Genomic DNA, 13,033 nt, shown 5'->3' on the forward strand with positions numbered 1-13,033 from the left:
TCCAACCTTGACATCAATAAGTTTCCAAAGCTAGAACTGTGTACCTATGAAAAAAATTGACCTGCAAATATAATACTTATGTGTGTCATATAGATAAGTTACAGCTTTATAAATAACTCAAGTGCATAGACCATTACATCACCTTAAAAGAGACATTAAGTAGCTGTCCCAATTCCCTGACCTAAATCCAATGCTGTTCCAGAGCTTGACCTCAGGAAATAAGCACAGATAAAAAAAAATCTAAGAGCTACATAAATATTCGCTAAAGGAATGGATAGAAAGTCATAACCAGAGCTGGAATTAAAAAATAAAAACACTGAAACTGATTTTTTTTTTAAATGAAAAAATTAGTGTGTTTCTATACAATTGTGATGTTATACCAGTAGACTATTATCTATTACTGGCAAGACCTCCAGGAAAGGAACTTTGAAGTCGAAAAAAGATTTACATTAGACAGTTGTATTCGGTTAGACATGATGGCAAACAATATAAAAATACATTTAGGATTTGCATATACTTTTTATGTAGAGGCCACATTGGAAGTAACAACACAGTTGAAAAGGTACAAAATACATAAACCACAAAGGAGTTCTTTGTAGAGTTAGATATTTCATACTTTAGGTATTCACCCTCCAACTGAAACCTTTTTTTTAATCTAATTTTTAGTTTTGTTTCTCTTTGTCCCACAGTTGTAGTTATTATGTTGATCTGACTTCTACCTGCTTCAACTGTGCCTAAGACATCTGCACTGACCTCTCTTTGCGTTGTGATAAGTGTGAAATATTATCACTATTTCATACCTCCCTGACATCATCAATAAAGAAGGTCTACAGAGATTAAAATATACTTTATTAAATAGCCTTCCACATGTTCTAGAACTCCAATGTGCCCACTTGTTTTTATTTTTTTATGTGTGAAAAAACAGATGTAATACAGATGTAATATAGCCTTATTGCTTTTACTATCCTTACCTGTGCTTTGAAATGCATCATATATCCAAACTGCAAAAAAAAAACATTTGCCAAAAAGCTTATGGACTGTCACCCATTGGTCAGTTGATAGCTTTTAAGGGTCACCTATTCTTTATTTAAAATTACATAAAGTCAAAGATTAAAGTTAAAAAGGAAGACCTCCTTTTTCTATGATGTTCTAGGAAAAAATGGGGAGAAATATTTTCCATATCCAGGGACTGACTTGGCATTTTCAATGTTGGCATTGGTCCAGAAATTCTACCCATAGATCTGCATATCCTGCTTAGTCATTTTTTAATTGTCATATCCTATTATATAGAAGTGTTTTTTTTTATTTTAAACAATTTCAATTTACATACTTCTTGATTAAAATATTATTTACACATTTACAGCAAAAGAGCATTGTCCACATTTACCAAAGACATCTGTGCTGTCGACATGGAATGTCTTGCTTTCAACAGAGGCATTACATTGAAATAGGATTATAGTTTTCCTTTAAAGATATGAAGCTATATTTATATTGTCAGCGGGAGGCTGGAAAGCAGCATTTTCTAGCAATCTGTAGTCTTTCACTTTTCTCCATTCAGCACTGCCAAATGCGTGTAATGTGTTGGGTGCATATTGAAACTGCACAGCTTCAAGTGTCAATATAATCAATGTTAAAAGCAAGAATTGCCTCTCAATAAATACTTTCTAAATACAGTAGAAGACAAACACACTTAAGCATTAAATACATTCCAGTGCAATTTGAAATAATCTATTTACCTAAATTTATGTATGGCCTATTTAACCTTTTTGATTTTCATTTATTTTTAAACATCTTTATTGATATGCTTGCTGTAACAATATACACAGGTGTGTATGATAAAACAACCTGTACAAAACTATAAACAAAAATAAAAGCCATTATTTATAGGTTCCCGAACAACACTGACTTTGGAACACTCTGGCACCAAAGCATGGTGGCATGGGTTTGACCCATCAACTGTGCAAGAGTTCAGGCAGTGAGGTTAAAATGCCATCCGACTGCTAGACACTGCAAGTTTTGTCTAACAAGGTGGCATATATTATATTATTATATGAATATGGCAGATCTACTACGAATCCCTGTCTGCTCTATCATGAAGTTATCATACATTTCAGGAATAAACAACACAGGGTAATGGGTAAACCAGGTGAGGTGCAAACTGGGCAGGGCTGATAACATAAGTACCATAAGAGAGCTATTTCTTTTTCTCAATTCTAACATACTAGCACCTCACATTTCTAATTACTTCTCATATTTTGCCTCTTGGTCCCTTCCCTGCTTTCTTGCTTTGCATTTGTTCGGTGAATTACCTAAGGACTTTTTTAATGCCATATTTATCCTATGCATGTGTGTTTATCTTTCATTGCTCTACTTTTTTATGTATACATTATGCGTTCCTTAAAGCAGTTATATGCATACCTAGGAGCGTTTTCAGTGGCTGATTACTTTTATACTCCCTTTATGGCAACATAATAACAGTACGAATGGTATAATCAGGCTTTAAGATCTTTGCTAGCATTTTGTAGCATTCACATTCACCGTGTCAGGGTAGAATTTACAATTTTTTATTGCAATGTCGAATATTGAAAATACTAATAATCCAAACATATCATTAAAAATATTTAAGGGATATAACTGGTCATAAACAGTATGAAGTTGTATAACATGAAAGAAAACTAGGGAAGTAAGGAAAAAAGGGAGGGTGTCGGGGAACATCTCCACCTATGTATGCACCTAAACATGGCAATGGATAGCACATAGTTGAAAAGGAAGCAATCCTGAAAATAAAGTACACAATTGCAAGAACTGCAACCTTTCCTTTAAAAAAAAAATGTTTTTCTCGTTTTTTTAAAGGAAACTAGTCAGATCCTTTGTTTGGAAGGGAGATTTAACTCCAGAAAGTCCAAGGGTTAGTGGTCAAGTATAACCACCAACCAGATAACCAACACATACCATGCAATAAGATAACGTATGTGTTGATTATATGAACTAGAACTAGAATCTTCATTTTATTTCTATTTGTTATAATGTCACAAAGTTTGGGTTGTGGGTGGTTTATTGCATAATGCAAATAACGAGCATAAAAATTATTGGCAAAATCAACGTGCCTTAAAGATATAAAAATATGTCTCTCCTTTCTGAAAAAACCTGCCTGGTGGAGCCGCGACAACTGATAATGATGGAAGGTAGAGGTGTGGTGCACAAGCCTGCTCTCCCCCAATTGAATTATCACCAAAAACATAGCTAGCACAGTGCTGTCATCTATGTCATTATGAGGGATGTCAGAAAAACTCAAAACATTTCTAGATTTTGTATTCATGTTTTGAGGAGTTTCTGACCATTGGCATTTAAGTACCGTACGTTTTATAATATACATAAACAGACAAACAATGTATAGATGTAAATGGGCACATGGTGGTTAAAGCTTTTTGAAAATTTTTTTACAAGGTTGTCCAGTAAAAATTTGTTTAGTGCAACTTTTTTGAGTCTAAAAATCAATGAATTCATCATGGGGACGTAGAAACAAGTTAAAAGATATTATTCTGGGAACATGAGGATGGTACATTGCAGTACCATCTATGAGAAAGAACAGTTTAGGTCTCTACCTACAATGCATACAAAGGATATTGGAAATATCTTGCAAAGTTACGCAAAGGGCATTAGAAGATCTTGTACAACATCTCATTTGAATATCTTGTCTCATATATTGCTAATATATGTAAATAATACATATCTAATTACAAAGTCCTACTTCTCATCCATTTATTTTACATTAGGAAAATAAGGAAAGATCTAATTTCTTGCAATTTCTTCCAAGGATATATCAGTATTGTAACATTGTTTTTAATCAGTGGTCAGTTATATATTTTAAAATATACTGAAATATTTTAAAAATGGATGTTTTTTTTTTTTTTAGTCTGTTTTAGTAGCACTGAATAAAACATGCTGAACTTTTAACTTTTCTCAATCAGAATAGAATGGTTGCTTAGGATCCTCTGAGGCAAATATGGAAAAAATGCTTGATATGCAGGGAACTAAAGAACTACAAAATTGTTCTGGACGCCGGGCCAATTATATCAGTGAAAGGGTACCTTGTCAATCATCCAAATGACATACTTTCCTGGCATACAATTATTTTCATGCTGTTTAAGGCATTTTTTCTTCCCCTTAGTGACTTTTGGGAGCACATATACTGACATTGTCATCTTATGGAATCTCCAGAACGTTGGAGATAATAATTTTAAATACAGGGTGTCAGTTGAATAAAAACAACCATTGAGGGAGATAAGTCACATTTATTTAAATTTGGCACCTAAAGTTAAAGCAAAGGGGAATGACATCCCCATCAATTGTTAACCCGTAAAGACCACATCTTTAAATATATTATGGGGCGTTGCCTTTGGTAACAATATGTGATATTCAGGCCGTTTCATGGTCTGACCATGATGCTGTTTGGGCTACATTATCCTTTCCTTTTTCCGAAACCAGAATCATTTGGATGGTCACTTAATGACTCAATGTTAAGAAATCCAGATGTGGACCAAAAATTACAGGGGATAATGGCTGAATACTTTGCACTAAATAAACAGCCTGTAACCTCATCAACTATACTCTGGGCAGTGCATAAGGCAGTAGTTGGAAGCAGACTAATTCAGATGGCCTTGCAGATTAAAAACAAAGGAGGGCCACTATCAAAGCTTTGTAAATCAAGTATACGGAGGTGCGAACCCAGTACATAGCCTCACTAAGTAAAAGTTTAAGACGACAACTGGATGAGATCCGTACCCAGTTGAATCTCTGTACAGCATCAGAAGCTGAAAAAATGCCGAGATGGTTTAATAATAAATTGTATAGATATAGTAATAAAATGCATACGATGCTGGCAAATAGGCTGAGATACCCTGAAAGGCGTTTCAATTCTTAGATTTAGGGTTAATGGGATAGGATTGACTAGCAATCCAACACATATATTACAGGAGTTTCATGCTCATCTCCGAGTATTGTATCAAACCCCTGTGGTTCTTTTGATAAAAGAGCCTTAGACAACTTTTTCTGGAATATAAAGTTACCAGAACTTAATGGAATGGATGGAAAATGGAAGCCCCAATTACTTTACCTGAAGTGATACAAGCGATTAAACGCCTGAAGTCTAACAAGCATCCGGGACCTGATGGATTTACGGTAGTTTATCCTGTTTGGTCGGTTGATTATTTATAATTCTGTATTATAATTTATGATTATAATATAATAAAAAAATTTAATTATCATACCCGGGAGTTAATCCTAAGAATTACAGGCCCACAATATAAACAAAAATTTCTATGCAAAAAAAAAATAGGATCACTTTTTGCATCAAAAAACTGACTAGAATGCTAGGGGGGTTAATTTTATCTTGAAAGGGGAGGCATTGGAACCTAGTATTTTGGATGCAGCTATCTGTATGTTACCAAAACCCTCCACTGATGTAATGACCTGGTCTAATTATAGACTGATCTCCTACTTAACCGGGATGCCAAGATCCTGGCTTGGATCTTGGCATCCCGGTTGAATGGGAGTATTGGCGATATTGTATCAACCGACCAAACAGGATTTATTCATGGAGGGCAAGCAGGAGATAGCATACGGAGGGTACTACATTTAGTACACCAGGCTAAACAAGACAAAACCTCAGCACTAATATTAAGCTTGGATATTAGTAAAGCGTTTGATTCAGTATTAGGTCATACCTTATGTCTTTACTTGTCAAATGGAGTTTTGGACCAAACTTCTGTAAATGGATATCCTATATGCTTACGCTAAAGCATTTATCCAATATATGGGTTATCACTCCGTGATAAGTTTTTTGATGGGTAGAGGTACTAGACAGGGGTGTCCCCTATCACCACTGCTATTTGCATTAGCGGTGGAGCCCCTGGCTATAGCAATACGTAACAATGTAGATATTGAGGGAATAGAGGTGAAAGGCATTCAACATAGGCACTCAACACTCAACAACTCTTTGCAGATGACATAATTCTTAGTTTGACAAATCTCATGGTATCTCTGCCTAATTTGATGGAGATTTTGACTTTTCAGGGGTTCGTTTGAATAGCTCAAAATGTAAGGCTTTGAATGTTACTTTGGCATCAGAAATGGTGAAGACACTGAAAGAAATTTTTCCTTTTCAATGAGAAACAAAAAGGCTTAACTATTTCGGCGTATATATTGCTCCTACTTATGAGGCATTATATGCTGCCAATATACCTGATCTCGTGATAGGCCTCTTTGAATCATGGAAACTATATGAAATATCATGGTTGGGTCGGATAGCTTCAATAAAGATGTCCTGGTTACCATAATTATTGTACCCCATGAGAGTTCTCCCATTAGCTATACCTACTCAGATACTTAAACTGTTACAGCCTAGGATCATTGAGTTTATTTGGGGGGGAAAACGACCATGTATCCCTAGACAGACTTTGTTTCAAACTAAGAGTATGGAGGCCTATCAGTACCAAATTTGAGCCTGTATTATAAGGCGACTCAGGTAGCTCCCTTTTAAATGTATTATATTAGGAATCATACATCTAAATGGGTAAACATTGAGAATGCAATGGTTGTACCACTATCGGTAAAAGCTCTACTCTGGGTTATGGGTACACAGAGGTGTGGTGTAGCTAACCCTTTATTGAAACATACTCTGAAAATCTGGGATATTATCAAACAGACAGGGGACCCCATGTCTTCCTACATACTGGTAGGCCCGATTAGTGGGAATCCGTTGTTCGCCCCTGGCGTGGAGGAGCCAAGACGTTTTGCTTGGTGGATGGAGAAAGGCTTCTACAGAATCCATAATTTTTAAATCAGTCTGGGTTATTTCCATTTGGTGAATTATGTGAGAAGTATGAAGCCCCTCCGGCGAAATTATTTAGGTACCAACAAATTAAGCATTTTGTTCAATCTAGTTTAGGATTTGGCATACAATAGCTCATTGTAGTATTAATGCTTTAGCTGTAGAAACTAATTATAAACTAATGATGAGATGGTATATGGTACCATCCAGGCTTGCGAAATTTCAGTCGATCTGTACGGACAATTGTTTTAGGGGCTGTAACACCTACCTCAGAAACACTTCATCATATCTGGTGGGAATGTCCCAAAATTAGGAAGTTTTGGATGGGAGTATATCGAATTGCATACACCATCGTGGGTTGTTCCTAAACACCCAGCTGAAGCACTGGAATCCCATCTATTTGCACTATAAACCAATTTAAATTATTGGCATATTGGTTTACTGCAGCCAAAATGGTTCTGGCTAAGGCCTGGAGGTCTACAGTCCCCAATATACAGCAAGTCAAGAACAAAATGTCTTGGTTTTTAGTGAATGAAATGATGAGGCTTTGGTAAATAAATTTCAAAAAATATGGTCACCATGGATAGAATACTACATGCCTATGGGGTGGGATCGATCATTGTTGACCATATAAATATACCATCAGCAATGTTATTGATTATAGAGTTTGCCTACTATTACCCAATTCTCTTTGTGTCTTTGTCTTAGTATCGTCTTTGTTATATGTAGTAAAAGCCTTTGTTTAAGACATATTTTTAAATGTTTCACTGGATAGACGGTAATTATAAATAAATAAACTGAATTCTAACTTCATGGAGTTAAGGGGATGATAGAGAATGAACTAGATTGTTATGTACAGTTGCTATTAAATGAGGAAATGGTGAGGATTACCTCCCCTTCCCTAAAGTCACATAGTCACAAAGAAATATTGTATTTTGATATATCCACCTGTTAAGGGAGAACTTCTTTTTTTTTATTCTTTCACAAAGATAAAAGCTAGACACAATGGAAATTGGTTGTACAGGATGTGGGGAGAAGGGAAGTAATTCCTTCCCCCTCTTGTTAATGTCACTTCTATTAAGCATTGGTTGAAAGAGAACTAGCATAGCACATGGAGTTTGTAGGCTAAGAAAGATGGATATAATGGAAGGAGCTGAAATTGTATTAAATGCTGTAATTATTGATTTAAAATAGATTTATAGAATCTTTGAAATGGTTTGAGATATTTATTTTGTTTGTATGATATACTTGTGTAAAATTTAATGTAATGAAAAGTAATAAAGAGATTGAAAAGAAAAAGCAAAGGGGAATGACACGAATAAATCAATGGGCTAATAATGAATGGTTCCAGCCTTTTTACATAATTTGATAAACCTGACCATAGAAGTTTATTTTTTACGCAAGAAGTTCTGATAGATATGTGTTAATAGATGAACACTACAACTCTTCACTGTTCATTTTAAATAATAAATATGAGAAACGTACCAATGTTGTTCTTGGTTGCGGGGCCAGAACAGATATATGGAATGCTATAATTCTGTAGACAGCTGCAGATATGGACAGTTGTATCTATAGTTCATGTATAGCAATTAGCAAACTCTAAAGGGCCATACATACTTAAGAGAAAAAGGATGGACTGCATTTAAATACTTTATTTTAGAAACAAATATCATATTTGTTACAATGTCATACTTGCATACTAAACATGCTGCCATGACTTTTCCCATCTACACTTCATAATGAGTGGTATCATATTTGAAACATACAGTCATGAAATTTAGATATGAATTATGTTTGATTGAGTTTTAGGATGAGGGCTGAAATAGAAACTGTACATGAACCTGTAAGGTTTAAAGCTACTGTAAGGTTACGTGGTGGGGTTTGGTTAAAGAGCATCTATTCCCCAAAACACAATGGCCCTGATTTATGAAAGCTCTCCAAGGCTGGAGAGAATACACTTTCAGAAGTGAAGCTGGATGTTTTGAATCCTAGACCAGATCCATCCTAGGTTTGCTGGACCACCCAGCTTCCCTGATGAAAGTGTATTCTCTCCAGCCTAGGAGAGCTTTCATAAATCAGGGCCAATATAACTTATCAATGCTTACTGGTCTTTTGATAAGGGGCCCACATTTAGTGTAGACTTTTTTACCAATATTCGTGCCTGACAACTTACTTGTGGTCATGGTCACTCCTCCACTGTGTTTATGAAGGAAGGCATGGCTGCAAACCAGGCTGCACTTCCGATATGATTACAAAGTGAAAACCAATGAAGCCACCTCTTTTAAAGATCTGGTAAGCTCCATTATATTTTTGTTTATAGCCAAACAATAGCAGTCCTGTCTTTTGTGGATATAGTTATTTCACATCCATGAGTGATTTTAAAACCAGGATATCCAGGACTGCAGATAAAATCCAGAATTGTATGGAAGAACAAAAGAATGAATGACAATGGTTCTACAGACATATGTGCTAATAACGAGTGGACTTTCTATCACACATGCTTATTTGAGCAAACCTTGTACTCCTAATCACACATCATTTAAAAGAAGAGGGGAATGCCACTAAACCCCAATGAAAAAAGCAGCATTTACCAAAGTTTGAGTAATCAGTAAAGTACCCTATTTTTCTGGGAGAAGCTTTTAAAGGCTGCTTTTATTGTCCTAATTTTGGGTTTACCCATAAACCTCTGTAATGTTGTTTCCAAACTTCTGGTTTGAGCAGTACGAGTATATTAGTATCACATACAGCTCACCATATACTTTATTTACGAGATTCCAATGCACATGCACGCCTACAGCTGGTACCTCCATCAAGTGATGAGCCAACCGGAAACATGATCCTTTGTCAATCAGCTAGGCCATTGGAGGGGCTTTAAAATTAATGCTTTCCAAGAATCACCATTTAAAAGGGGAGACATCAGGAATGTGCCAAGTGAGGTGGCTACACTTAGGCATTCAGTAGCATCACAGGGATCCAGCATATCCACCCCCAAAGAGAGTGAGATGGATTTTATTATTTATTTTTCATTATTTACAGTGTACTAATGATGACGTATAGAAATGACCATCTAGGGGGTAATTTAGATCATATTTATTTTTTTAGTTTTTGTTTTGTGAAACTTTAAGGTTAAGAGGCCTAGACCCATGCAATTAGTCCAGGTATGGGCAGCTCCTAATGGTGGAAATAACACTTCCAGACTTTCTAGTTATAATTCAGAATAAAATAATAAATAAAAGTATGAAAATAATCAAAACTATATTTGTTCAATGGGACCAACTGTGGCTTTAATTATAGTTAGCAAGTATTTGTGTTGTTTCTATATATAGTCTAAGCTTTGTATTCATAAAAAACATGCTATTGGGCTATTTTAAAATTAAAAAAAAAAAAAATCAAAGTACATTGGGAAACAATCTGTCAGAGTCACATTTAGGAGCCATCACTAGAATATAAACCAGAACAACTTACAGCTTCTTTGTCCTGAATCTCAGCTTCCAGCTCTTGTAATCGTTTGCTGAGCTCTTCATTCCTCTCTCGTTCCTTGTCTATTTCATCACACTGAGCTTCAAGCTCTCCAATCTAGAAGACAAAGCAAAATAGAAAATACAATATTAACGATGACATACAATGACGTACAATACAATTGACGATAAAGCTCACAATTAGTACCCATTCACACTTGTGCTCACTTGATACAGTTAAAGCTTTTTAAAGCATTTTAAATAGATATGTACTTTAATAATGAAGGAAGGGTGTGAATAAAGTTTACCTTTCTTAACATGAAGTTAAGATCAAAAACATAGGGACGTGCGATACTATGGGTATTTTTCAAGTGGTGTGGTCTCCCTAGATAGATAACTATTTGCGGGCGGACTTTAATAGAGATTTACTCTTGTTTTAAGAGCGAAAAATGTTGTATATGTTTATGACCTGTATCCTTTCTATGCCCTTCCTTTCCCTTTCTTTATCCTCTCCTCCTCTATTTCTTCCCGCTTCATTTTCCTACTTTTTTCTTCTCTTTTTTTTTTTGTGTATGATTGCCTATGGTAATATTGGCTGAAACAAATTATTAATTTCCAAGTGTCCTATTTTCTGACATGATTCACGTTTATCGTAATTTCTATTTACCCACCATGTGCAAAATAGACAATATTTTACTTTTCCTCTTTGTTATCGTACCTTATTTTTTTGAAAACTTGTACAACCTTTTTTTCCTAATAACAAATATTGAAAACAAAAAACATTGGGATGTGACCTTAATCTAGCAAGAGTAAAGTTCAAAGCTTACCTTAAGAAAGTATTATTTTACTGAAATTTTGGATGCTTGGGACAGAACTCTAGAGTTGGTCAACCACCAGCATGTCAATAGGAACAAACTTGGGGCAAACATCTATACTCAACAATAAGGTACAAAACAAAAATTTAAAAAGGGAACTTGATTAGCCACTTTGTGGTTTTCTGTCATCTCTTCCGTTTCTATTTGCATTCGTTTTCCAATGTGTTCTGGTGCACAAAGTGAGGGAAAATCTTTACAGGCGACACAATAAAAAAACACTAGTGTTCTCATCCATGAATTTTAATCAAAAAAATTAACATTATACATACGTTATTTATATTAAGTGTCCCACACCTTCAGTAAAAACAGCTTACATTTTAAAGTGTGAAAATTAGAGAGTCCTATAAGCCACATATCTGTAAAAATGATTGCCGTTATGGAGAAGTTATTTCAATTTATTTGCATAGTAGGAAGAAATATTTTGGATCATTATCACCTTTGTTTGACATATTTCTCTTTTCGCAATACCAATAGTACAAAACTACCTTGTGCCGCCCACACTCCTATAAAAGCAGCCCAGGTTACAGAGTTTAGAACAGAACGGCAAAGACTGATTGTGGTGAATTTAGAATCTTTTTCTGGATTGCAAGCGTTCACTATATTTCTGTTCACATTTCTGTGCGTGTTTCTTTGAAACTGGTTTTACTTTATTAGGGTGCAGGACTTATATGACATTAGGACTAAGTCTTGTCTAACAGCAGTACCTTTATTGGAGACTGAGTTTTATATACTAACAAAGCCAGTCTTTTTTGTGTTGGTTTACACTATAAAGCTTCCGATTATTGTATAGTGAGCAATCTTGTGTAAGAACAACCGAAAAGATGGAACCACTTCTATTGACTATAGGACTATGAAAAAAAGAAGAATGTAGGCCAACATTGTGCTTTAATGAGAAAATAGGCTGCTGTAGATAATTTTTAAGGTGTGCTCCTATTTGGTAATCTTGTCAGACAATTTAAATGTTTCAACAAACAGCCCGCCTTTAGAAAGGCCCCACAAGATATCACTTTTGTTGCCAGAAAAGTCCCCTCTGTGCACAATCTCTGGAACCTGTCATACTAGATATTTTTTGGAGGAAGTACTAGTGGAAGTACCCAATTTCAGATAGTTTGGAAAACCGAAAAGTATATAAGCAAGGATAATGTAATTTAGGATCACCTAAGTCTGGGCTAATCCAGAGCCTTTTTTACTATTGTTTGATTGTGTAATTACTAGGAACGTAGTATTTGGGATTACAGTCGCTTGGGATAGGCTGTTGTGTATGAAAGTAAATAAAGCCACACTGTGCCTTCCTATGAGACAACAAAGCCTGAAAAATGATGACCGAAAAACTGGGGACATGCTGCCCCAAAAGGCTCTGGTATTTAGCAAATAGTTAGGTAGCATTTATCTCTATATTGTGTTACTGCCATACTACATACCACTATGACAATCCAAAAGGACCATTGTGAAAACTGCTGGCGCTGACAGATGAAGAGTAGGATTAGACATCATGGACACTCGGTATAATATATTTCATCCTGAATGTGTGCAGACAACTAACAAAGCAAAGGTATAATGGTGTTGGAGTAAATTTAAGGAAGAACCACCGCACAGCAATGTCCAAGAACACCACCCCATGAAGTGTCTATTGTTCTTCCCCTACTATTGTGATAAAATCAATTACAATCAAATATGGCTGTGTACACGTCATAGCATTCCCACCCAAAATTAACAGTCGTGCTTGTTTCAGGCAAAAATCTGATATGTAAACAGCTGTCTTCAGACGTTGTTGATTAATTTATCCTGGAGGATAAGTGAAAGACCATCGTGGAAAAAACGCTGTGCATGTCTATATATGAGAGCACAGCAGGGTGCTGTTCACTCTT

General features: G+C 35.5%; 1 protein-coding gene across 2 annotated transcripts in view; it reads right to left on the reverse strand.

Moving 5' to 3' along the window:
* HOMER2 (homer scaffold protein 2) overlaps positions 1–13,033 on the reverse strand; it is a 107,400-nt gene that overhangs the window by 12,332 nt on the left and 82,035 nt on the right. For both annotated transcript variants that reach the window (XM_072402439.1, XM_072402438.1), the window contains one exon: positions 10,298–10,408. In XM_072402439.1, the coding sequence (XP_072258540.1) occupies positions 10,298–10,408 (111 nt within the window). The remainder of the gene's footprint in view (positions 1–10,297; positions 10,409–13,033) is intronic.

The sequence above is a fragment of the Pyxicephalus adspersus genome, chromosome 2 (genome assembly GCF_032062135.1).
Source record: "Pyxicephalus adspersus chromosome 2, UCB_Pads_2.0, whole genome shotgun sequence".
NCBI lineage: Eukaryota > Metazoa > Chordata > Amphibia > Anura > Pyxicephalidae > Pyxicephalus > Pyxicephalus adspersus.